General features: G+C 44.4%; 1 protein-coding gene across 1 annotated transcript in view; it reads right to left on the minus strand.

Moving 5' to 3' along the window:
• MELK (maternal embryonic leucine zipper kinase) overlaps positions 1-26,029 on the minus strand; it is a 174,649-nt gene that overhangs the window by 134,610 nt on the left and 14,010 nt on the right. The window contains 1 exon segment of the mRNA XM_030219609.1: positions 14,295-14,402. Within this exon segment, the coding sequence (XP_030075469.1) occupies positions 14,295-14,358 (64 nt within the window). The 5' untranslated portion in view covers positions 14,359-14,402.

A 26,029-nucleotide genomic window follows, 5' to 3' on the forward strand; every position in this document is an offset into this window, starting at 1 on the left:
CTCTTCTGCGCATTTGCAGGTGAGTCGGTCACTTGCCGTTTATATGTTTGATATATTAACCAATTGTAGAATCTAGCTTCCACTAATAAAGGTTTCATTTACTCATTACGAATCCAAAAGAATCCACGGTAATTATTGGGTAGTATGTGTTAGTGAGACAGGCTGTAAATCCATAGCAGGTCACATGGACAGTGGGGGGGGGGGGGGGGGAAGAGGTATTTCAGGAGGGTTTGGGGGGGGTAGGGATATTGGGGAGAGAAGTTAGTTTTGTTAACATTTCGTATTAAATTTTTGATGTTTATTGAACTGTATTGTGTTACTACATGATTGTACTGCCGGCTGCAATGGTCTGACTAAGAATCTGTATGGTGTGATTGGACTTCAATAAAAACCGTTGAAACATAAAGGATGTAAAAGTGAACACTCCTTTCATTGGGGGATATGGAATCACTTCATCTGTTTTGTAGAAATTTACCTTTTAGATACACAAATGGATTATTCTGTTTTGAACATGTGTCAGGGGCAAGTGGTTTTATAAGTCAAAGTCAAAATAAAAAATATTTTGTTTCATACAGATCTCTTTTGTTTAAACATAACTAAATGGGCTATAAGCTACTAATGCAGTCCATTGGTTGTCTTATATTTAGTCCTTGTGATGACTTATACTGTGCCAAAACTGAAAACTCTCATATCTCTACCTGGTCGATAATAAAAGGAGCTCATTGTGAACATTATCCACCCTAAGGAGAAATTAGACCTTACCTGCTAATTTGCTTTCCTTTAGTCCCTCCGGACCGGCCCAGGATTGGACTGATGGGTTGTGCACGCCTACCAGCAGGTGGAGACTGAGAAAAAAACTCTGACTCTAGAGAGCCAATGAGAGCCCTGGTCATGTGACCCTAGTCTCAGTATTTGAATAACCAAGCAGAAAGGAAAAGAAGGACCTATATTCTGTGCCCTGAGGAATTTAAGCAGCCAGGCAGCACGAGAGAAAACCAACGTGCTTAAACTACGGCTTCGCCGTGACACTGGGCGCACCAACAACTCAGTTCAGAGCCGTGGCATGGCCAATTATGTACAGAAATGTGTATCCCATAAACTGTGCAAGTTGTATAATATTATGAACTGAATAACCAGAGAACTTGCAAAACATTTAACTTGTAGAACATAATGTATTTCTTGTAGAACATAATGTATCTCCTTTAACTGTCTAACTAGCAGAACAGCTCTGTAGACGACAGTTGCATCTCTATACACAGTAAAATTGAGAACCATAGAACACGGGAGGGACCTGGGCCGGTCCGGAGGGACTAAAGGAAAGCAAATTAGCAGGTAAGGTCTAATTTCTCCTTCCTTAGCATCCCTCCGGACCGGCCCAGGATTGGACTGATGGGACGTAACAAAGCAGTAGTCCTAAGGGAGGGACCCCAGCAAACCCGCTGTGAGTACGCGAGATGCAAAGACGGTCTCCTGACGACACTGTACATCTAGCCTGTAATGCCTAGAGAAAGAATGAAGTGACGACCAAGTCGCTGCCTTACAGATCTCCGCTGGAGGCACCAAGGAACACTCCGCCCACGAGGCTGCCTGCCCCCGGGTAGAATGAGCTTTAAGCGCTGCCGGAACTGGTCTGTCTGCCAAGAGATAAGCAGACGCTATCATTTTTTTGATCCACCGAGACAAAGTAGGCTTAGAAGCTGCCAGGCCCTTGCGGTGACCAGCAAATAGCAGAAAGAGGCGGTCCGATCGACGGAAGTCCTCCGTAACCGCAAGATACCGTTTAAGTACTCTCCTAACATCCAGAGTATGCAACTTTCGCTGCTCCTGCGTTCCGGAGGAGGATCCCAGAATAGGAAGAAAAACCGACTGGGACATATGAAACCGAGATAGTACCTTGGGCAAAAAGGAAGGAACCGGCCGAAGGACCACTCGCTCTTTAGAAAATTCCAGAAATGGAGATCTACAGGAAAAAGCTTGCAACTCTGAGACTCTTCTAGCTGACGCGATAGCCACCAAAAACACCGTCTTAAGCGTTAAATCCTTCAGAGAACATGTTTGTAAAGGCTCAAAAGGAGGCTTTGTCAGAGACGAAAGCACCAGATTAAGGTCCCAAGATGGAAAAACCGATCTGACCGGAGGACGAAGAAGGCAGACCCCCTTCAAAAAACGAGCCACCTCGGGAAGACTAGCCAAAGACTTACCCCTTATTTTACCTCTGAAACAGGACAGAGCTGCCGCCTGCACCTTCAGCGACGAAAGAGAGAGCCCCTTATCAAAACCTCGCTGTAAAAAGTCTAACATCTGAGGTACTGACGCCCGAAAAGGAACAATGTCAGCTTCTGCACACCAATCCTCAAAAATTCTCCACGTGCGAATATAGTTTAACGAAGTGGAACGGCGACGAGACTGCAGCATGGTAGAAATCACTGGCGTTGAAAATCCTCGCTTAGTTAAACGAGCTCGTTCAAGAGCCAAGCCGTAAGACAAAATCGAGCTGGATCTGGATGTAGAACTGGTCCTTGAACCAGCAACGCCTTGTGTGCCGGAAGACGAAGAGGAGACGCCACGGACAGACGCTGGAGATCCGCGTACCAGGGACGCCGAGGCCAGTCCGGTGCCACCAAAATGATCGGCCCCCCGTGGTCTTCGATCTTCTGAAGGAGACGACCTATTAGTGGCCATGGAGGAAACGCGTAAAGAAGGCCGGAGGGCCATTGCTGCAAGAGGGCGTCTACCCCTGCCGCCCTTACATCTTTTCGGCGACTGAAAAAGCGAGGAACTTTGGAGTTGAGCCTGGAGGCGAAGAGATCTAGTACTGGAAGACCCCAACGCTGTACTATCAACTGAAACGCCCGATCGCTCAGAGCCCATTCCCCGGGATCGAGAGTGTGACGACTGAGGAAGTCTGCTTGCACGTTGTCCACTCCTGCCACATGCGAGGCTGAGATGGCCGTGAGGTGAATCTCCGCCCACGCCAGGAGACTCTCCGCTTCCCGACACAGGAGACGGCACCTCGTACCTCCCTGGCGGTTGATGTAGGCTACTGCCGAGGCGTTGTCCGAGAGAACTCGCACAGCTGTGCCCTCCAGAAGAGAACCGAAGTGCAGCAGAGCTAACCGAATCGCCCTGGTCTCCAGAAAGTTGATGGATTGAACTGCTTCCAGCGGCGACCAGAGGCCCTGGGCCCACTTGTCCAGGCAATGAGCCCCCCAGCCTCGGAGACTGGCATCTGTTGTTAGAGGAATCCACCGCGGAGACTCCAACGGCATCCCCACAGTGAGATTCTGCATCCGTAGCCACCAAAACAGAGAGATTCGCTCCCGGAGCCGCAAAGGCAGTCTCACCAGAAGGGAATCTGTTTGAGCAGACCACCGGGTCAGAAGAGACCACTGAAGAGATCTCATGTGAGCTCTGGCCCAGGGAACTACTTCTATCGAGGCAGCCATGGAACCGAGAACCTGAAGATAGTCTCGAGCACACGGTACTTTCAGATGCATCAAATTCAGAACTTGAGACCGGAGCTTTAGGATTCTGCCCTGCGGAAGAAAAACTCGACCCCTCGCAGTATCGAAGGTGACCCCCAAATACTCTAGAGACTGAGAGGGAACCAAACGGCTCTTGGCAATGTTCACCACCCAACCTAGGGACTGCAGGAACGATACTACTCGCTCCGTGACCTGACAACTTTCCTGATAAGACTTTGCCCTTATCAACCAGTCGTCCAGGTAGGGATGAACCAGAATCCCTTCCTTCCTGAGAGCCGCTGCCACCACGACCATCACTTTGGTAAATGTGCGCGGCGCCGTCGCCAGGCCGAAAGGCAGAGCGCGAAACTGATAATGCCGGCCTAGAATTGCAAAACGCAAAAACTTGTGGTGAGCAGGACGAATGGGAATATGCAAATAGGCTTCTGTCAGATCCAAAGCTGTTAAATACTCTCCCTTGCGCACTGCTACTATGACTGACCGAAGGGTCTCCATCCTGAAACTGGTGACCTTGAGAGCGCGATTGACAGCTTTGAGGTCGAGAATAGGACGATGGGAGTCCTCCTTTTTGGGCACCACAAAGTAAATGGAATACCGACCTTGCTTGTACTCGGCAGGAGGAACTGGATAAAATCGCCTGAAGATCTAAGAGCCTCTGTAGAGTCTCCCGAACCGCACGCGCTTTGAGTGGAGAGCGACAGGGAGACTCCAGAAAGGCGTCTGAAATAGGCCTTGCAAATTCTAAGGCATATCCGTCTCGAACCACCTCCAAGACCCACTGATCTGATGTAATGTGGGCCCACCTCTGATAAAACTGAGAAAGCCGAGCTCCGACAGGTACCAGAGAAGGGGCCCTCGCACCTTCATTGGGAAGTACGCGCAGGGGAGCGAAAATTGCCGCTTGAGAATCTGCCTCCTCTGCGGTAACCTCGAAAGGACTGGTTCCTGGTAAAGAAACGCGATCTCTGAGGCTGAGAAGCTTTATCAGGCTGAAATCTACGGAAAGACCTTAGCCTACCACGTCCAAAGAAGGCACCCCGACTGGATAGGCGAGGCCGATCTTCAGGGAGACGAGGCACCTTAGAGTCTCCTAGGGAGTGAACCAATTTGTCCAAATCCTCTCCAAACAAAAATGACCCCCTAAAGGGAAATTTACTCAACTTAGATTTGGAGGCCGCATCTGCCGACCAACCCTTCAACCAAAGAGAGCGGCGAGCTGCAACTCCCAGGGCCAAAGATTTAGAAGAAGCCCTCAACAGGTCATATAGGGCATCGGCTAAAAAAGCAGAGCCCGTTTCAATCTTTGCCACCTCGACATCTATAGCTGCAAGATCATCCGAAGATCTATCCAAGACTCTCTCGGCCCAACGAAAGCAGGCCCTGGCCACTAAAGATCCGCAAATGGCCGCCTGCACTGCCAGAGAGGAAACCTCAAAATTATGCTTCAAAAGAGAGTCCAAACGCCTGTCTTGAGTATCTTTAAGCGCCGTTCCTCCATCTACTGGGACTGTGTTGCGTTTAGTAACCGCAGAGACCACAGCATCAACCACTGGCAGCTTAAGAAGTGCTTTATCAGCTTCGGGCACTGGATATAAACGAGACATGGATCTAGTAGGCCGAAAAGCAGCATCCGGGACCTCCCACTGCGCTTTAATGACATCCCAAATGTCCTCATGCATAGGAAAGGTCTTGCTGGAAGCCCTAGAGCCCTTAACCAACAAATCAACCTTACGGACTTGTGAAGCTGGAGGCTGATCATCAAAATTTAAAGTAGTAGCCACCATAACAATAAGATCCTGTAAATCTTCCTTATGACACACTCTAGCCACCGAGGGATCTTCCCCCTGGCCCAAAGGAACAGAGTCAGGATCTAAAGAGGAAGGATCCTCCCAAGCCAGCTCATTAAGTGCCGGTCCTAAGTCTTCCTCTTCCTCCAAAAAAGGCATGTCTGAAGTATGCTCTGGTACCAGATCTGAAGGAAACTCACATGTCCTAGGCTTAGGTGCAGTAGGAACCAAACTGCCCATAGCCCCTGACAGCCCCGCTGTAGTCCCTGCCAGCCCCGCTGCTGGCCCCTCTCGCTGCATCAGGAAGGCCTGGTACATCTGAATAACAAACTCAGGGGGAAAACCTCCTCCCTGAGTGGCTGTCGAATGTGCCAGGACCTCCGTATTTAAATCTCCTAAAATCGCGGAGTTTAAAGGGCCAGACGCGGCACCCGACGTTGAAGGAGCAGGAGACAAAATGGCCGCCGTTCGCGCCACTTTCGCCGCGGGCGCCTCTAAGCCAGAGATCTCCGAAGTAGGAGCGAGGGAGCGCGACGGCGAAATCGAAACCCCCGACGGAACCGAAGGCAAAACCGGCGGAGGAAGAGAAACGGCGGGCATGTCAAGCGCTGTACAAAATTTACAGGCGCCGGAGGCATTAACCCCCCGACGCTGACAGACTGCACATCTTTTCAACTTCTCCGCCATCGCGGCAACAAGCGAGCACTCGCGAGAAAGCGGCAACGCGGTTCGCGCCTTTTTAAAAACGCCTATTTAGCAGCTAAAAACCCAAGGGCTGACAGGAGCAATAAAGCACTAAAAGGGTACTTGCTTGCCTTCGTTCGCTTCCCCTATCTCAAAGCTCTTTTTTTTTTTTTTTTTTTTTTTTTTCAAAACAGGTGCTGAAACCCACAGAGTTGAAAACACAGAGCTGCCTGACAGAGCTGCCTGCTCGTTAAGTCAGCGGGGAACAGATAGCTTACTCAGCTGTTTCAGTTCTTTTTTTTTTTTTTTTTTAAATACTGGCTGCCTCTCCCAAAGGCAATACTCCTTTACAATGAAAGGGTAGCCCTTCCCTTAGTTATTAATAAAGCTGTGTGGGGATACACCAGAAGGGAGATGGGGAGGAAATAGGGGGGAGGGACTCGGGGCACCCGAGTTTAACACCCCAGAGGCTGAACACTAAGGCACTTAGTATCAGGAATGACCTCAATAAAATTCCTGGGCACAGAAGAACCAATAAAGAAAATATCTACAAATACCAAAAAGAGAGACTAATAGGCTCACGTCCTACCTGCTGGGAGACTGAGAAAATACTGGGACTAGGGTCACATGACCAGGGCTCTCATTGGCTCTCTAGAGTCAGAGTTTTTTTCTCAGTCTCCACCTGCTGGTAGGCGTGCACAACCCATCAGTCCAATCCTGGGCCGGTCCGGAGGGATGCTAAGGAAGAGGTTGTTTTGTGGCTGTACATGACGCATTTTGATACTGTGGTCCCTTGTTTCATATTGTTGACGGTCTATGTTTTGTGTATGGGTGGTGTATTAGGGTCTGCCCAGTGTAATATTTACAGCGTTGCCTTTTCATGCATAACACTGAGTCATTGGAGTTAGTGCTGTTATGGTACAGTAAGGTTCAGAGTGTGTTTTCACACGTTTGTGCATAATGTTTTGTAGTTGAAGGATTGATTGTGTGGGCCTTACTGGAAACATCAACATTAATTTTAGTTTACCATAACATCAGACAGTTTTAGAATATTTTGGAGGATCTGATGTTGAATTGTTCCATAGATATGGAGAAATTAGATCTTACCTGCTAATTTGCTTTCCTTTAGTCCCTCCGGACCGGACCAGGATTGGACTGATCGGTTGTGCTCGCCTACCAGCAGGTGGAGACTGAGAAAAAACTCTGACTCTAGAGAGCCAATAGGAGCCCTGGCCATGTGACCTTAGCCTCAGTATTTGAATAGCAAAGCAGGAAAGAAAGAAAGACCTTCTGTGCCGTATGGAATCCTAGCAGCCACAAAGCACTCGGCAATGCCAAGTATCAGAGCTCACCAGCAACTCTCACCAGAGAAGTGGTATGGCCTGATATGTATTACAGCTCACCAGCAACTCTCACTAGAGAAGTGGTATGGCTCACTTGTACTATAGCTCACCAGCAACTCTCACCAGAGAAGCGATATGGCTCACATGTAATATAGCTCACCAGCAACTCTCCCCAGAGAAGTGGTATGGCTCACATATAATATAGCTCACCCGCAACTCTCACCAGAGAAGTGGTATGGCTCACTTGTCTTATAGCTCACCAGCAACTCTAACCAGAGAAGTGGTATGGCCCACTTAAGATTTTATATATATTCCATCAACTGAGCTTACCAGCAACTCTCACCAGAAAAGTGGTAAATCATATTTAAGGTTTTATAGATATTCCAGCAACTGAGCTCAGCCACAACTCTCACCAGAGAAGTGGTATGGCGTATTTAAGGTTTTATAGATAGATTCCAGCAATTGAGCTCACCAGCAACCACCAGAGAAGTGGTATAGACCACGTAAAGTTCTGTATATATATAGTATTGTTCCACGAATCGTAAAGGAATGAATACACTTCCTACTGAATACACTTCCTACTTAATAAAAGAAGCTAAAGAGTAGAGAGAACATGGGAGGGGCCTGGTCCGGTCCGGAGGGACTAAAGGAAACCAAATTAGCAGGTAAGATCTAATTTCTCCTTCCTTAGCGTCCCTCCGGACCGGACCAGGATTGGACTGATGGGAAGTACCAAAGCAGTAATCTGAAGGGAGGGACCTTATGAAAACTGCAGAGAAATGTTCATGCTGCATAGGCCACCTGGCGACAACTAACATGTAGTGTGTCCCAATGAGCAAAATAAAATGAAACTAGGACTAAGTTGCCAACTTACCAATGTGCACCGAGAGCACCAAAAATCGCCGTAGTAAGAATAGAGCCCGCTTCTGAAGTTGTGGAATATGTTGTAATACGCTGTGGAACTGCCCTCTCAGCAAGAAGAGAAATAGACATTCTCATTTCCTTGATCCTTCGCGATATAGCGGGTTAGAAACAATGAAAAACTTTTACGCCTACTGGCTAGAAGGACAAAACCAATAAGAAAAAACCGATTGGGAAAGGTGAAAACTTTAAACTACAGCAGACCGAAAAGAAGTTACCAACCATAGAAGTATTCCACACATAGATCTACTTGCTGCAATGGCTACTGGGAAACACTGCTTGAAGAGGAAAACTTTATAGAAAAAGTTATGGCTACTAGAAAACAGAACTTTAAGAGTCTGTTCACCTAGTTCACCTAGCTGGTGGATGAAGCGGGAGGTACAGGTGCAGGACTCCTTTAAGAAACCGCTTTGACAGTGGATGCTGCATAAGCGTGCGGTTGTCAACAGTATCATGCATCACTGATAGAGCTGCCAAATGAACTCTAATGGATGAGTAAGACAGACAAGATTTCGCAAGATGCAGAAGATATTCCAAAACATGCAAAATGGATACTGTTTGTGGAATGAAGTGGCGAGAGGAGTACCACAGAGTGAACCGTCGCCACTTTGATTCATAGGACTTTAATGTAGATTTCTGTCTGGAAGCAATTAAAACTTGAAGTACTTCCTGCGAAAATATCAAAGATGTTGCAGACCCAGTAACCACGCCATAAGTTTGAGTGACTGGGGGTCCGGATGTAGAAGGGTGCCTTGGTTCTGCGTAAACACCTAGTGAGATGATGGAAGAAACGCATAAAGAAGGCTGAAAAACCCCTGCTGGACGTTGGCATCTGTCCCTGTCTCCGTAAGACTGTTGCTGAACGGAAGAAGCAAGAAATGTTCATGAGCCTGAAGGCAAAAAGAGATAGCCCTTAAGTGTCGCAGTGAGGAAGTAAGGCTGAAAAAATGAGAGTCCATTCACCTAAATGCAGGGTGACACAACTAAGAAAAAATGAGTACAAACTCAAGAGTATACTCTTAACTCCTCCTTGGCGGATGACATAACCCATTGCCATGGCAAGGACCAACATAGCTCTCTCCGCCTTGTTTGTCAGTAGGGAAAACAAAATTCACCCGAAGGTAAAACGAATTGCTGAGGTCCCCCAGAAAAAAAATATATACAAAAAAGCTTCTGCCAAAAAGTGTACTGCACGAAGCATCCCAATGACAGAACTAAGGTTCTTGAGATAACTAGATGACACTTAAATAGCGCGATTGATGACCCTGAGATTCGCAATAGGATGAAGGAAAATTCCTTCTTGGGCATTAGAGAGTAAAATTGCATTCTGCAGAATAGAGCGAGGAAATGGCCGAAGGCCCAAGGTCACCAAGAAAAATATAAACTGGGATGTTTGCAGAGGAGACAAAAGACTGTGCGCCAACCTGACTAAACAAAGAGAAAATCAGAGATATCTGATGAGAGATCAAATGAGAGATCAAATGAGAGGCCTGGCTACAATCACCACCCAACCTAGAGACTGTAAGAAATGCAACACCCGGTGCGTGACCTGAGAACTCTGCTAAGACTTTCTCCAATTAGGCAGTCGTCTAGGTAAGAATGAAATGACCCTAAGAGCGCAATGAACATCCTCTTAGATCTATAAAAGAACGGAAGAGAGAGTACTGCTGAAAATGACCGGTTAATGCATAAGCAAAAAACTAGCCATTCTCTGGATCCTGAGGAGAAGAGGAAGGGTGACCAAGGACACCAGTTAAATAGGGCTACAAACTCCAACCCTATCTCTATGGCGTTCCATAGTTGGGTAAGTTCTGAATATAGAAAGTTCTGAATATAGGAGTCCACCAGCTATGGTAGTACGCTCCGGACAGAAAAAAATTGTCCCAGTATGAACGTCTGATTCACCGGCCTGTAATTTCTTGGATCTCCCTAATCCACATACCACTAATCCACGTACCACGGTCATGCATCCTCCCTCACTGAGATGTAGATTGTAAGCTCCTTTGAGCAGGGAACGTCCTTCTTTGTTAATTTGTACAGCGCTGCGTAACCCTAGTAGCGCTCTAGAAATGTTAAGTAGTAGTAGTAGTACCAGACTCACACCCAATAGATATGAATGTTGAGCTTGTTTCAGGTTAAAACACCGAACCTAGGCCCAGGGTCCCCGGTGTTCCTAGTGGTGAACAGCCATGGCAAATATTGTATGCGTTAGTTTGCAGAATTACTGCAAAGCCTTGCTTTTGGAGCAGAGATTTCTGTTCGATACTCTCGTGAGAGTTTTTTTTTTTTTTTCTTTAATGCTGTTCTGGCTGTAGAAAGGTGGACATTTGAGCTTCCCCAGAATGGCAAAACTTATGTACCTATGCTCATTAGATATGAATGCTGGACTTGATGGACTTTAGGCCTTACCCAGCATAACCATACTTATGTACCTATGGTATAAATACACAGGAAGTGAGTGAATCCCCTTCCAATTGAAAGAACACTCTGGAGTGAAGGCGCATAGAATGAAAATGAAAAAGGACAAACTTGGAAATTACCTGTAACGAAAAAAGTGAAGTTCTGCCACAGCCACTTGGTGAAGGCAGTGTAGACAAGACTGTATCTGAATTCAAGAAAGCTTGATATAACATCAGGTCTCTAAGGAAGAGGAAGAGATAGCAGATGGTATGTATAGGCATACTGGACCAAACCAGGATGTTTATAATCTGCCAATGCTGAACTGATAGAGTAGAGACAAACACGAGTAGATGGTTTGAGGACCGTCCACTATCTTTAAGTGAAAGGATGACTTTATTCTCTAAGTGACCATATGTCCTGTAAAAACCAGAAGAAAGCTAAAATGAAATATGAGAGGCTTCAAGGCAGTTGGAAAAGAAGGGAAGACATGAATAAAGCATGCCTGCTAAGGCAGCTGAGTGACTGGGAGCTTGGTAGACAGGACTGTCCCTCAGAGAATATGAAAGAGCTGATATATCCCCATGGCATCTGAACAATATACTGTATGCCTCTAGAGAAGGCTTCTTAAAGTCGGAAAAAGAAAACACTGTATAACACTACAGCCATTGAGAGTGTCTGTTAAGTTCTTAAAACACTATATAACATCATAGGCATGGAGTAAAATGCTTGAAAGGAACTAAGATATTATGGTCAGAATTGCAAAGTACCAATCAATTGACTCTTAGACAATGTAGTCCTATTCACCAGGGAATGAGAAAGACAGAAATTTACTCTATGCCTATAGAGAAAGTTTCTAAAGTTCTTAAAACACTGTATAATACTACAGCTATTGAGGAAAATGCTTGAAATGAATTATGATATTATGATAAGATGTAGATTTTCCACCAGGCAATGAAAAATGACTGAGCACCAGAAAAAACTAGTGTTAACAGCCCCGTGATACATAGAAATTTAAAAGAAGAAAAGCTTGTTATATATCCATATATGAAAGGAGCCCCCTTTCAATCAAATATTGCCTGCTGATGTGAAGAGCATTTTAGAATACGCCGTTCAGCACATACAAAAGTGTACACATCTTGGAGCCAAACTGCTCTATGAACTGCAGCCTTACCTTCAGCAGAGAGATCCCCGACTGATAAGATGGAGGGAGAAACAAAATGGCCGCCGTTCGCGCCACTGGCCCTGTGGTGATCGTCGACAGCGCGCCCAACACCTCCGAACAAGTGAAGCCCAGTGGAACGGCGAAGAAAAAACAGCCGGCGAAAAAGGCCCCGAAAAAACCGGAGGCAGCACTGGACCCGAAGAAACCTTGAAGGGAGAGCAAAATTTACACGTTCCGGCTGCGTGAACTGCGCCTGACCGATAGCAGCTGTTTGAACTTTTAAGCCATATCAGAAAAAACAGGTGGCCGCGCTTATGCAGTTCGCACCTTTTTTTTTTATTTTTTTTTTTTTCATTTCTTTAAACTGCCGCTGCCAAAACGCAAGAAAATGGAGGAAATTAAATCTGACGAGAAAAATCGCTGTTTAAAGTCACAGACACTGAATTATTTTCTTCTGTTTTTTTTTTTTTTTTTTTTTTTAATAACCCCTCAATCATAATAAAACACTGGAGCTGCCTGCTCGTTAGAACTCTGGGGAAAGAAAGGCTGCTTCTTTGAATTTCCTTTTGTTTGATTTAATTCTTTTAAAGCAGCTACCTGTTAAAAGTGGCTGCCTCTCCCAAAGACGGTACACCTTTCCAGAGAAAGGGACGGCCCTTCCCTGCTAAGCCAGGGAGATGGGGAGGAAGGGGGGTGGACTCGAGACACCCGAGTTTAACACCCCCGAGGCTGTCAAAGAAAGAAGAGAAAGGAAACCCTGTCAAGCCTCTAAATAAGATTCCAGGCACAGAAGAATTATCACAAATATCTGTAATATCTAAAGAGAAAAGGAGAGAGACTAATGGGCTCACTTCCTACCTGCTGGGAGACTGAGAAAATACTGAGGCTAAGGTCACATGGCCAGGGCTCCTATTGGCTCTCTAGAGTCAGAGTTTTTTCTGTCTCCACCTGCTGGTAGGCGAGCACAACCCATCAGTCCAATCCTGGTCCGGTCCGGAGGGACGCTAAGGAAGTATGTGGTTTAGTGTTGGTAAGTGCTTGAAATAGAGTTTTAAAAATTATATATATATATATGTCATTTATGATATATAAATCCATTTTTACATGCACAGAAACATTGTCAATAACCAGCAACCCTTCCTTGGGACTCAGTCTCTTCTCCACCATGACAAATTTATACACCGAAACACACTGCAAGGAAAAAAAAAAAAAAAAAAAACTCACGTGCGATTTTACTTTTTTTTTTTTTTGCGTGTTATCAGTTATGGATGTAAGCCTTATCCCTGACCCCGCCCCCTTTAGCCTCCCCAAACAGTTGGACCACCGACCACCTATGAGAGAGAGGCACATACTATTTAAAATAAAACCATTTATGACATCTCTCTTACTGCACAAATACGTAACCACAACCTATATATACATAGCTCCACAGCCTACAGTAATACATATAGTGGTGTTGGGAAGAATTACATGAACTATGTTTCACACATTATGTTTGTATGGATGCTGCTGAAGTTACATAAGTACATAAGTAATGCCATACTGGGAAAAGACCAAGGGTCCATCGAGCCCAGCATCCTGTCCACGACAGCAGCCAATCCCCCCCCCCCCCCCCCAAAAAAAAACAACTCTCTTTCAAGCATCACTCAAAAACAGTTGAAAGCAAATACCATACACAAACTTATTACTAGCTCATTTTCTTGCCAATATTTTCTGTGTTAAAGGCCTGGTTATTCCATCAGGCTTTTAATCTTCCAAGTTAGTCGCTTGTAGATTATTGCTGCTGGTTCAAACCCAACCCTCCTTCTTCCTTTCTATACCTCTCCCCTTTCTTTGCTTTATCCCTGTATGGACATGTATCAGCTCTATTTGTATGCATGTTGACTACTTTCCTATCAGAACACTGTAGTTCCTTTCTTGTTCTTATTTTATTTTTATTGTTGTATTAGAATAACATGTTAGTTAAGGCAGTTTATCAAGTTACTGTAAATAAATCAGTACTCCGGTATTCAAAGAGGAACTGGCTATAACATGAACATCCAGAAATCATCCTTCCACGATGCCAACTATAATAAATTTCAGAATTAAGATGCCCACTGAGAAAATTTTAAAGAACACACTGGTAAGATGGTAGAAGTCATCTAAGCATTTTGTTTCAGAGACCACCAAAATGGTAACCCGGCTTTTAATAGACACACACAACTTTAAAAGTTATTCTAAACTGAGAAATAATTTTTGAACAGGGCAAAAAAACAAAAAAAAAAAAAACATGGAAGCATGTCCTCTCTAGACCAATATTTTAAATATATCATGTTGACTTGACCAACATTCACTTTTTTGTTTTTAAGAGCATAGCTAATACATATTCTTAATTTATTTATTTAATTTTTTTTTTCTTTTTGATGGCTATTATCTTAGGAAGACTCTTCTTGTCATGATGTGCTAATGATTTAAACTGACTAAAATCAAATATACCCAATTAGAATGTTCAAAATTCAGCTTCTACACATACCTGCCCCAATGGTTTCATAAAGGTCATAATATTTGAGAAGTTCTTCATAATCATCCACAGCCATCTTGATGCAAGTAAAATTCAAGAGGGAGCAGGCATGCAGGAAACCTATAGATAAAAGGAGCTTAAGTCATGGTTCTATAAGCATATGCACAACCAGCAGATCAGATCTAGATTTCAAAGTACTTTAAAAAAAATGCATGCAAATTTATTTGACCACATCCAACTTTACCCAACTAGTTCTCATTACCCATATGAGTAATTAACCCATTAAGCAGTCAATTGCCTCTTTAAAAATCAATTTATTTGAAACTACTGAAAGTGGAAAGTATCCAAAATTTCTAACAGGAAAAATACAATTTAAAAACTCCACAATAAAAGTTTAGTTCACATTCCAGGAGCAACATTTGGTTAAAGCAGCTAAACCTATAAGCACCTAGGCCTACATTATGACAATCAAAAACAAACAACTCACCCAATGCAACCCTACTTCACTAGGTTCTATAGCCATAGAAGTTTGGTTACTTTTTAACATTTCACAGCACAATACTTTGGCACTGCAAATGAGAATTTCAGATGCTGGTTTGGTGGATGTGGGGGGGGGGGGTGCCTGAGTTTCCACCTATTCCTTTGGTTTTTCAGCTCAGTCTGGACCTGTACCAACTGAACTATATTGCCATGAAGCACCTTCACTTGCAGCTACTAAACTACTATACTCAGGTTTCCCTCGTAAGCTCTCTATATTGAAGCAGTAGTTTTCTGTCAGCCTCCAAAATTCAGATTTCCTCCCTACTTCACAGGGTACAGTACATCCAGCTCCTACTGGAGTCTGAACAAAACTTGGATCACTCATAACATACAAAAAAGTACTTCTGTTGGGCCATCAGGGTAGCCTAACACTACTTCTTTCCTTGTTGCATGATCTAATTCTCTAGTGGGATCAATACCAGTGCTGCTGCTGATATAGATCAATAATTGTGGGTATTCACACAACTGTTTCAGGGCCTATTTTAGGATGCACTTCTCTGCCTTGCCTTCTCACAGGTAATGGAAAAAGGCAGTTTAGATTTCCCCAAAGGCTGATCCAATGTAAAAAGTGTGCTGAACAGGGGCATTCAAATGTGCAGCCCACTGGTCAAAATGTGTCTCACTTGAGATTTAGCAAGAAGTTACCTAGTTATCAAGCAAACAATTTAAGACTTGCAGAACTGTTTCATGGATATGAAGTCACAATTTCATAATAGATTTACATATTTTGAAGAGTTATACCACAGAATACTAAAATTTCTGTGGCCCAGATACATTATTTCTGATCATACAGCCCATTGTTGGGGGGAAAAAAAAAAAGTCTGAAAACCTCTGACAGGAAATTAAAATATAAAGAAAAAAAAAGAACATTTTTAAAAAGTGAAAATGATCTACTCTAAGCATATTTTCCATATTCTCAAGGTGCCTATGTATACATAGGCTATCCTTAATAGATGTCACACTAGTACTCTGCAAAGTTTTAACTAACAATATTCCGATTCAAAAGATTTACTAAACAATAAAACGAGTGTTCATATCCAATAGCAGCCACCGTCTGTTGAGAAAAAGTACATAACTGAGGTATTGTTTCTTTCAAACAAGACCCTATTCTGGTGATCATTTGCCAGATATTCACCAAAGTACCACCTTTGGTGGTAAGGGGACTCCAGAAGTCAGATCAGCACATTGAACCACAGTGAGAAGTCCTACTGTGGACTTAGACACATCTTGAGGTAGACCACTACCAGGAGAGGGCAAACCTTCTGGAGAAAGCCCTACCCAGCTAGAATCCAAAGAGGCTCGCGGTAGAGAAGGGGGGGAGGAGAGACCTGCCCCCTGAACTTGAGACTTCCAGATCTTCATGAGCCACAGTTTCAGTTACTGTTGTCACAAGTTTATCCATCATCTAATAGTCCCAGGAGTGCTGGACATCATACCTCCATTCACTTTTGCTCGTTTCCCCATAAGAAAAGAAAGAAAAAAGTAGCTTTAAGCAGGGCTTCGAACAAAGTGACTGGCTGCCAGCTCGTATGTGGCTCCTCAGGGGTCTGGTATGCCCCTTTGGGCATGTGCCTACAGCTGTGTGCCACAGAAGCGGTGAGCTTTATGATTGGGGGCGGCAGCCTTGGATAACGACAGACACTGCCGATGGTAATCAATACTGCACACTCCACTGGGGTGGATCTTACTCTGCCTCACTCCATTTCATTTTTTTTTTAATTTTCCCTATTTGCCATCTTTTGGCAAATGGGAAAATATTTTTCTGAGGAAATACATCAAGGAGGTTTTGCTTATGAATGATTGAGACATGTCTAACTTATGTTTATATTCCAAAAACAGGGGATGTGGAGCAAGTAGAGTCACCTCATTGAATTTAGCAGAATTTTGAGACTTCTCAGGATCTTATTTGTACAAGGACAACTCACCTTCTAACCATTAATATAGAACAGGAGAACGTAAAAATCTTGAAGTTATATTTTAGGAAGAAAGATGTCTTGTTCTGTGGTCTTTCTATTCAGGTTTTTCCAGATTTAACTACAGAAACTCAATTAAAGAAAAAACAATTTTTGTCATATACGAACCATGTTTTAGCTCTGGGAGCATCCTTTCTCCTCCGTTACCCCTGTAGATGTTTTAACTTCCTTTCAAGATAAGTATGTGTATTATGATTCTACTCAACTTGAATTTTTTCTATTACTGCGTGAAAAGGAAAAGGTGGAGAGTTAGACCTAAAGCGGATCTATTAGTGATGGATTTCGATATTCGTTTGATTTCCTATATAATTACTTCTCATTTTTTCTCTTTACGCTCCTCAGTGATGTGGACTATTTTGTTCTTGTTTATTCTACGTATGTAAATGCTAATTTAAAAAACAAAATCAAATGGAAAATGTATCACACTTTATATTTCAAATGCCAGATATCAGAGATTAATGAGAAAATATTTGATTTAATTCTAATGCAGTTTAACTGTTTTTGGAGCTTACCTAAGGCTTAATAAACTGACAACCACGGCGACCAGAAATTTTAGCTTGGTATTCAAAGACCAAAGGGTGGAAGATGCAGTTTCAGCAGCCTACAAAGCAAACAGCACAAACCTGGCTTAACTTGGGCTCAAAGTTTATGGGAAAAGGTGGTATATAAGTACAATAACTAAGAAAGTCCTACAGCAGCAGCAAACACCTGTGGCCTTTGACAGCCAACAGTGTTGTAGCTGCAACAGCTTGCACACGAACACAAAATGTATACAACAAGAAATGAAGGGGGAGTAGCATTATACATTAAAGACAATATTAAATCACACAACTGCAGGACCTACAAGGTATGGAAGAGGTACAACGGCTCAAATCTGGGAAGAAGAAATGGAAAATGTATTTACATTGGTGTGATATACAAGCATCCTTCACAGAGTAGAGATTTAATTAAAAGACATCTGTGAAAGGGGAAGTACTATTAATAGACAATTTTTAAACCAGACAATGATTGGGGTATCCCTACTGAGGAGTCTTCTAGAAATAGGGAGATCCTGGATTCTCTACAGGGAGAACTGTTCCAGCAGTTGGTAATGGAACCCACAAGGGATAGGGCCATTGTGGACTTAGTGCTTATAAATGAGGAAGATATGTCCGATGTTATAGTGGGTGATCACCTCGCATCCATCGATCACCAGATGTGGTTTAATATTAAGACAGGTGTGGAGAGGTTCATTCAAACGTGGAGGTTCTAGACTTAAAACCAAAACAAATTTACTTATATAAAGTTTGATCTGATGGCAGATAACTCCTTGAGGTAATCTGGATCAGAACATCTGGAAGAAGTAGAAAAGCAGTGGGCAAAACTGAAATGAGCCATTGTTAAGGGCAAACCTTTTGGCAAGGAAAGAAGATAAAATGCCGCTTTAGTTCTCAAAACTAGTAGTTAAAAAAAATAAATAAGGAAAAGCATGGGTTTGCAGAAAGAGAAAGATGGGCAATAACATCTGGAAAAGCTAAGAAGCTGGTAGTCAAGAAAGCAAAGATGCAAATGGAAGAAAAAATAGCCAATATTGTAAAATGGTGGGACACTTTTGCATTTCCTCATATCACCAATGTGAGACTCAAAGGGGAAGAATATGTAGAAGCTGATAAACGCTTAAACTTCTGTTCTTTGCTTTCACTGGGATTGGTAGCATGGAATGTTGCTATTTGGATTTCTGTCAGTTATTGTAACCTGGCTTTGGCCACTGTTGGAAACAGAATACTGGGCTAGATGGATCTTTGGTTTGACCCAGTATGCCTTTTTTTTTTTTTTTTTTAATGTTCGTAGCTGAAGGTCCAGGAGTTTTATTCTCCACTACTTTCCTAATAATCCCAAACATTCTAATGTGCTTTCTTAACCGCCACTGCACACTGAGCAGAGATTTCCATATAATCAACAATGACACCTTTTCCTGGGCAGTAACTCCTAATGTGGAACCTTGCATCACATAGTTATAGTTTGGATTCCTCTTTTCTACGTGCATCACTTTGCACTTGCTCACATTAAATGTTAATCTGCTATTTGGATGCTCAGTCTCAAAGTCCTCTTACGATTTTTCACAGTTCTCTTGTGATTTGAGAACTCTGAATACCATATTCTCTCTAATAATCACCCAGGCTATTACACAATACCACGTGAAAACTCTTAATGAGTACTGCCATGTACAAAGGATCCCACGAGGATTGCGGTGGAATAAAGAACCTCGGTTTCTCGATGACAGAGAATTCATTTCCCAATGGAATGCTGTGATCGAGGAAATACAAGAGGATGAAGAAAGTGGGGTTTCCTAACACGTCAAGTGACTCATCCGGTAATGATTTACAGTCTATTCCGCAGCCCCGAGACCGAAGTATGAACTCTTCCTCAGGTCCCCCTACAAATGTGAGCGCCCAGAATGTGACGCCTTTTTTAGACAACATAGACGTCAATGTCTTAGAAGACCAGAGTATTGCCCCATCGCGACCAACCAGGAACAAACGCCAAGTTCGAAATTACAAACAGTAGTTTACAACCTCTCATCAAAAAGACTTACCACTCAACAGAATCATGCGCTCCAGTTGGGGTTATCATATGTACCTACTAATCAATATGATGCATTCACTATGAGGAGTTATTTACATCAATTTTTTAGGAAACTGAGGTTATGGGCATTTTTTTGATAGCCGACAAAAGTGAAGAATCAGTTTCGGATGGTGTTAGTGAGGGATTTGAGACCTTTATGTCAACGCATAAGCTGCCATCTACGTGGCTCCCACCTGGTCCACCGGAAACGACGATTGAGACCTTTTCTCGCCTGGTGCTTTGTGATGTATCCATAATGGAAAAGAATAAAAGCCGTACATTCTCTAATTTGAGCCAGGATCAACGGAAAGCACTGGATGAACTGTGTCAAGATGAGGATATCATTATTATGAGAGCCGATAAAGGGGGAGGGGTGGTCATTCAAGATATTAATAACTACAGGCAAGAAGCTTTTAGACAGCTGATGGATTCTCAATATTATTCACAATTGGATCATGATCCGACAGTTGAGAATCAACAAGTAGTACATCAGATGCTGCTGGCGGCTGCCGATCAGGGGATTATCGCTATAAAGGAATTTCAGATATCTTTACAATAAATTTCCACGTATTCCTCAAATATATTTTCTACCCAAAATACATAAAACTTTGCATAATCCTCCCGGACGCCCTATCATCTCTAGCAAAGAATCCTTGAATGAGCCCCTGTCTCAATATCTGGATTATTATCTGCAGCCTCTCCTGCTAGAGATCCCCTCTTATGTGCGGGATTCAGCCCATTTGATTTCCATGTTACAGGACTTAAATATCACAGATGAGCGAGCAGTCTTGGTCTCTATGGACGTTTTATCTTTATATACGAAAATTCCACACCGAGAGGCTTTAGAGCTTGTAACAGGATATTTGGATCAATTAGGACTGTCTCATAATAAGATTGAGCTCCTTGGTGAGATGGCAAAGAAGATTCTGGAGACTAATACCTTCCAGTTTGAGGGCAGAAACTATATTCAAAAGCACGGCATTGCAATGGGGGCCACTGTAGCCCCGACTATAGCCTGCCTTTACTTGGCCAATTTTGAGCAGAGTATATTCATAACTCCAGGTTTTGTGATCAAATTAAGGTATGGAAAAGGTTTATTGACGATATTCTTCTAGTATGGACTGGTGATATTGGGACCCTTCAGGAATTTTTAGCTTATATCAATAGATGTGATGAGCATATAAGTTTGAGTTGAATGTAGATGGCTTGTCTATTAACTATCTGGACATCAACATATCCCTGAACAATGGCATGTTTGATACTAGTCTTTAGGAATCCCACCGATACTAATACAATACTACATTACAACAGTTTCCATCCCTCTGCAGTGAAAAAGGGAATCCCTATGGGGCAATTTCTTCGGATCAGAAAACTTTGCGGTACAACAGATAACTTCAGTCTGGAGGCTAAACAGATGTACAACAGATTTAGAGCTCGGGGGTATCCCCCTAAAATGCTGAAGACATCGTGGACACGAGCTCTGAACACCCACCAGCAGTGGCTTTTACATCCTCAAGGTACATGTGTGAGGGAAAGAAGAGAGAGGTTCACATGTATTTTGCCACATTCTACTAGGACAGCGTGCGTTCGTCGAATTATTAAGCGACACTGGCCGATGCTATCTCTATTGCAATTCACGGATTATCCACTTTTTGCCAGCACTAGATCAAGGAATATGGGTGAACTGTTGCAATCTAGATGTCCTTCTAGAGATGATCGGATGATAGCAGGAGGTGGTCATAACCCTTGCTTGTGATGCGTGTACTGTCGGTATGTGTGGAAGACAGATCATGTGATTCATCCTAAAACAGGTAAACCTTTCTATTTCTCTACCACCACAAACTGTGAATCTACTCAAGTGGTTTATGGTTTCAAGTGCCCATGTAATAAATGGTACATAGGGTTTACCACGCGCAAGATCAAGCAGCGTATTGCGGAGCATGTGAGTAATCTACGGATTCATAAGCGGGAAGCTCCTCTAGTTGAGCTTTGGACCAACTCAAAATAATGATATTTCAGATTTAAGATATGTCATTTTGAAGCAAATTGTCCTCCCATTCGTTGGGAATGTAGCCAAGATGCTGAAAAGGAGAGAACAGAGATTCATCGTTCAGTGGGATACAGTCACCCCAGCTGGTCTAAATCGGGAGATTGAGTGGTTGCATGGATGACAGATTGTGACGTCACTGGTGATGTATTTAGTAGAGTGGTGCGCAGGCACCAGCGTTCTCGTGTTTGTTTGGCCACGAGAAGTAAGTTTGGCGGTCCACTCAGGTATGCCTTGAAGCAATGATAAATATGTGGAATTTTTTAAACTATATAAGCTTGCTTTTTCTTAGTACATTTTACGTTAGGTTGCAGCAGACTAATGCATTTATTTATTGGATTTTCTAGCCTCATGGCAGCGATTCAGTTCATCTTATATGAGTTCTCCTGAGGACACCGAAGAGGCAAAACACACGTGGTGTTGAGGACTTTTAAATGAGTGGAGATGGATTTTTTTAAAGAAGAACTGCTGGGGACCACGTGATGCACGGCTAGAGAGTGGCAGTCGCTGTGCAGAGCTCCCTCCTTACCTGCAGTTAATTGAGCTTTCTAACCTTCATCGCGCTACTCCCACTAAATCAGAGACTATTGCTGAGCTGGGGAAGTGTAGCGGCAGCTGTTGGTAGACGCGGATAGGGTGCAGGAGTGGAGAATGGCAGCTAAATCTGGAAAGAAAGAAGGGGCGCGAAGTCGGCTGCTCGAAAACAAGATGGCGGAGACGGAGAGCGGGAGTCCGCCGACAGTGAGCGCCGCGTGGGCCGCGGAGGTAGCGGCAGAAGTGTCGGCCATGCTGGAGGTCTCCGTAGACCTTAAACTGCAAAGGATCGCGGATCAGCTGAAAGGGATCGACGACAAGCTGGGCGGTATCCAGACGGAGTTTACCCAATATAAACAAAGGCTATCGGATGTAGAAGATTCGGTGCAACAGCAGGAGACGTCGAGTAAAGCCCTGAAACAGAAGGTGGAGCGACTTGAGGCAAAATTGGAGGACCTTGAAAATCGGGCGCGGAGGAGTAACATCAGAATGGTGGGGCTGCCGGAAGCTATTAGAGAGGCTGATTTGCGATCTTTCCTCGAATCCTGGCTCCCCACAGCACTTCAGCTCAAGTTGACAACAGGCCCGTTAAGAGTGGAGCGGGCCCACAGGTTAGGGCCTGTGCGAAAGGATGATTCGCGTCCCAGAGTTGTGATTTTTAAGGTGCTGAACTTTGCACACAAACAGGATATCTTACAAGCACTCAGGAAATTGGGACAGCTCAAGTACGAAAATTCAGTGGTGCGCTGCTTTCAGGATTTTTCCACGGCAGTGTCATTGCAGCGAAAAGCTTTTCGCGAAGTGTGCCAGCTTTTGTTTTCCAGAAAAATACAATTTGCTTTACTCTACCCCGCACGACTGAAAATTTGGTACCGGGGGTCCCAGCAGTTCTTTACTGTGGCGGAGGAAGCGATGAAGTTTATTCAACAAGACCTACCTGCTGAAGGGCCAGCATGAAGAGACTGGAGTTGACAGCCAGTGAGAGTGGAATGGACATATGAAGGGACTGGACTGGTACATACTTGGTGAGATGGTGAGGAGTACTAGTGAGCACGTTGTAGTGATTTTTTTTTTTTTTTTGGAGCTGTGGGGATAGGTATCACAAATATATAATGCAGTTGGTGTGATTTGTTTGAGAAGGTGGTGAGTGAATGCGGTTCAATTTTTTGTTATAGTTGAGTGAGGATCTGTAAGGGACACTGTATTATAATTATATGATGGGAAGGGCCCCTGGGTACTAGAGGAAGGGGCTATATATATGAGGCTTGGATGGATATCTTATAATGTCTGGGGGGAGTGAGTGGGTGCGGGAGATAACAACTTTGATGTATAAAGGGGGCATGCGTGATTATGGAACTGTAGATGAGATGGGTGAGGGGGGAGCTCGCGTGGTCCGGCTCTTTTAGGAGCTATGGAGGATGATGTAGGGGTTGGGATGGGAGGGAAGGGTGGGGAGGGAGGGCTGAGGAGATATCTGGAGATAGTATGGAGAAGAAGTTTTTGGAATGGATGGCTGTGGGGGAGGTGTCCATGGGCTGGGGGGCACCCTCCTTTGTTTTTGAGTGGAGTTAGTTTTGTTATGAGAATACATGACTACTGGGTTATTGGGATCACTTAGAATAATCTCGTGGAATGTAGGGGGGGTTTCCTCCCCTATTAAGCGCACTAAGGTGTTACAAGTGCTGCAGCGGCAGAGGGCGGATGTAGCTTTTCTGCAGGAAACGCACCTGTCCTCCGGAGCACATGCTAAGTTTAAAAGAGGTTGGGTTGGTTCTTTGGTGGAGGCTCCTGCAGTGGGGAGGAAGGCAGGGGTGATGATCCTATTCAGGAAGGGTATCCCACTTCGGCTCAACTTGACCCAGGCTGATCCGGAGGGCAGGTGGGTCTTGGCCGATGTGGAGATAGCTGGTCGCCATTTGGTGTTCTGTAATGTATATGCCCCCAATGTGTTCAATGGCAAGTTCTTTCAAGCCTTGATTAAGAGACTGGCTCCGCGTGCGGGGGGGGAGCTGATATTAGGGGGGGGACTATAACTTAGTGATTGATCCCTTAATGGATCGTTCCAATTCAGGTGGCCAGAGTTCGGGGGGAGGCTGTAGGGCACTATCCTCCTTATGTAAGGCTTTGGAGCTGGTAGATGTTTGGAGGGTGCTGCACCCGTCTGAGAGAGACTTTACTCATCTTTCTCGAGCACATGGCTCTCAATCCCGTATCGACTATTTGTTTGTCTCTCGCTCTCTATTATCCCAGGTGCAGAAAGCGGAGATTGGACCATACGCGGTCTCGGACCATGCTTTGGTGTGGTTGACCCTGATGGACAAACCGCGGGCTGGGTGTAATCGGACATGGAAATACCCTTTGGAGCTGGTGCAGGATTCGAGATTTCATGCTTATCTGATGGATAGATGGGAAGACTATGTATATCATAATGGGGAGCATGTAGATCAGCCGGCCCTTTTTTGGGAAACAGCAAAGGCGGTGTTACGAGGGGACATTATCTCTTATTCGGCGAGGGCTCGGAAGTTGAGGGATGGGGAGATTGTTCGTTTGGGGGCCTTGGTTCAGAGGCTGCGGAGAGCCTATGGGCGCTCACCTACTTCTGAATGCAGGGGGGCATTGTTGGGAGCGCAGAAAGAGTTAAACGAATTGCTGCATCAAAGGGCGGTTAAGGCCCAATTCTATTATAAATATCGTCTGTTTCAATATGGGAACAAGGCCGGGCGATTGTTGGCTAGGATGCTTCATAAAAAGGGGGGCGTTAACCGCGTGTTGCAGGTGAAGGCAAAAGACGGGAGGATGACGAGGGTAGATGGAGAAATTGCTGATGTTTTTGGACAGTTTTACAAAGCACTATATGCAGTGGATCAGGATGCTGTGTTGGACAGTGATATGCATTTGGAGAACCTGGACTTACCTCGGCTTTCTGACAGTCAACGTGGCCGCCTGAATGGGTCATTTACGGAGGGGGAGTTAATATTGGCTCTGCAGCAGTGTGCTACTTATAAGGCCCCTGGACCAGATGGTTACAGGGTACAGTTTTACAAACAGTTTTTTGATAAGGTCAACATGCCGTTGTTGTCCTTGTTTAACTCGATGGTGGCTAAGCGCACGCTCCCAGGTACTTTTCAGGAGGCTCAAATAGTTGTGCTCCCTAAGGAGGGGAAAAATGAGGTGGAACCGGAATCTTACAGGCCCATTTCTCTTATTAACGTTGATGCGAAGTTATATGCTAAAGTTCTGGCCAACAGATTGGCGGGGGTCCTCCCGTCATTGGTTGATGAGTCCCAGGTGGGTTTTGTGAAGGGAAGGACAGCAGTGAAGAATGTTCGATCTATCTTGACATCTTTAGAAGTTGTGGCCCGGGGACGCCTTCCATCGCTCTTAGTTAGCTTTGATGCGGAGAAGGCGTTCGACCGGGTGAACTGGTCCTACATGTTTGCGGTGTTGAGACATTACGGCTTTGGGGTTTTTTTTCTGGATGCTGTTGAGGTCTTGTATTCGGAACCGCGGGCGTATGTGTGGGTAAATGGGGAATGCTCAGAGTCTTTTAGGATCCATAGAGGGACTAGACAGGGTTGTCCCTTGTCTCCTCTTTTGTTTGTTCTTTCTTTGGATCCTCTCATTCGGGAAATCCTACAGCATCCAGAGATACAGGGAGTACCAGTTGGGCGAACGGAATTTCTTCTTTCTGCCTTTGCGGATGACCTGCTGGTGCATCTTACGGAGCCGAGCACTTCTCTACCTGCCCTCTTAGAACTTTTTCGAGAATTTGGAGACTTCGCTGGGTTTCGTCTTAATTATTCCAAATCATTGGCGTTGTCTTCAGCGGAGGAGATACGGCGGGAGTGGGGTGGGGAGTTTCCTCTTCGTTGGGCGCAGGGATCCTTTAAATATTTGGGTATATGTTTGTCGATGAGGGTTTCCGAGTTGTACCATCTGAATGTCTCCGGTTTGTTGAAGGCCACATCGGAGAGGTTGCAAGCTTGGATGTCTTTGCCTTTGTCGCTTTCTGGGCGGATCCAGTTGTTCAGAATGGTGGAGTTCCCCAG

This window comes from Microcaecilia unicolor, chromosome 11 (genome assembly GCF_901765095.1).
Source record: "Microcaecilia unicolor chromosome 11, aMicUni1.1, whole genome shotgun sequence".
NCBI classification, from domain to species: Eukaryota; Metazoa; Chordata; class Amphibia; order Gymnophiona; family Siphonopidae; genus Microcaecilia; species Microcaecilia unicolor.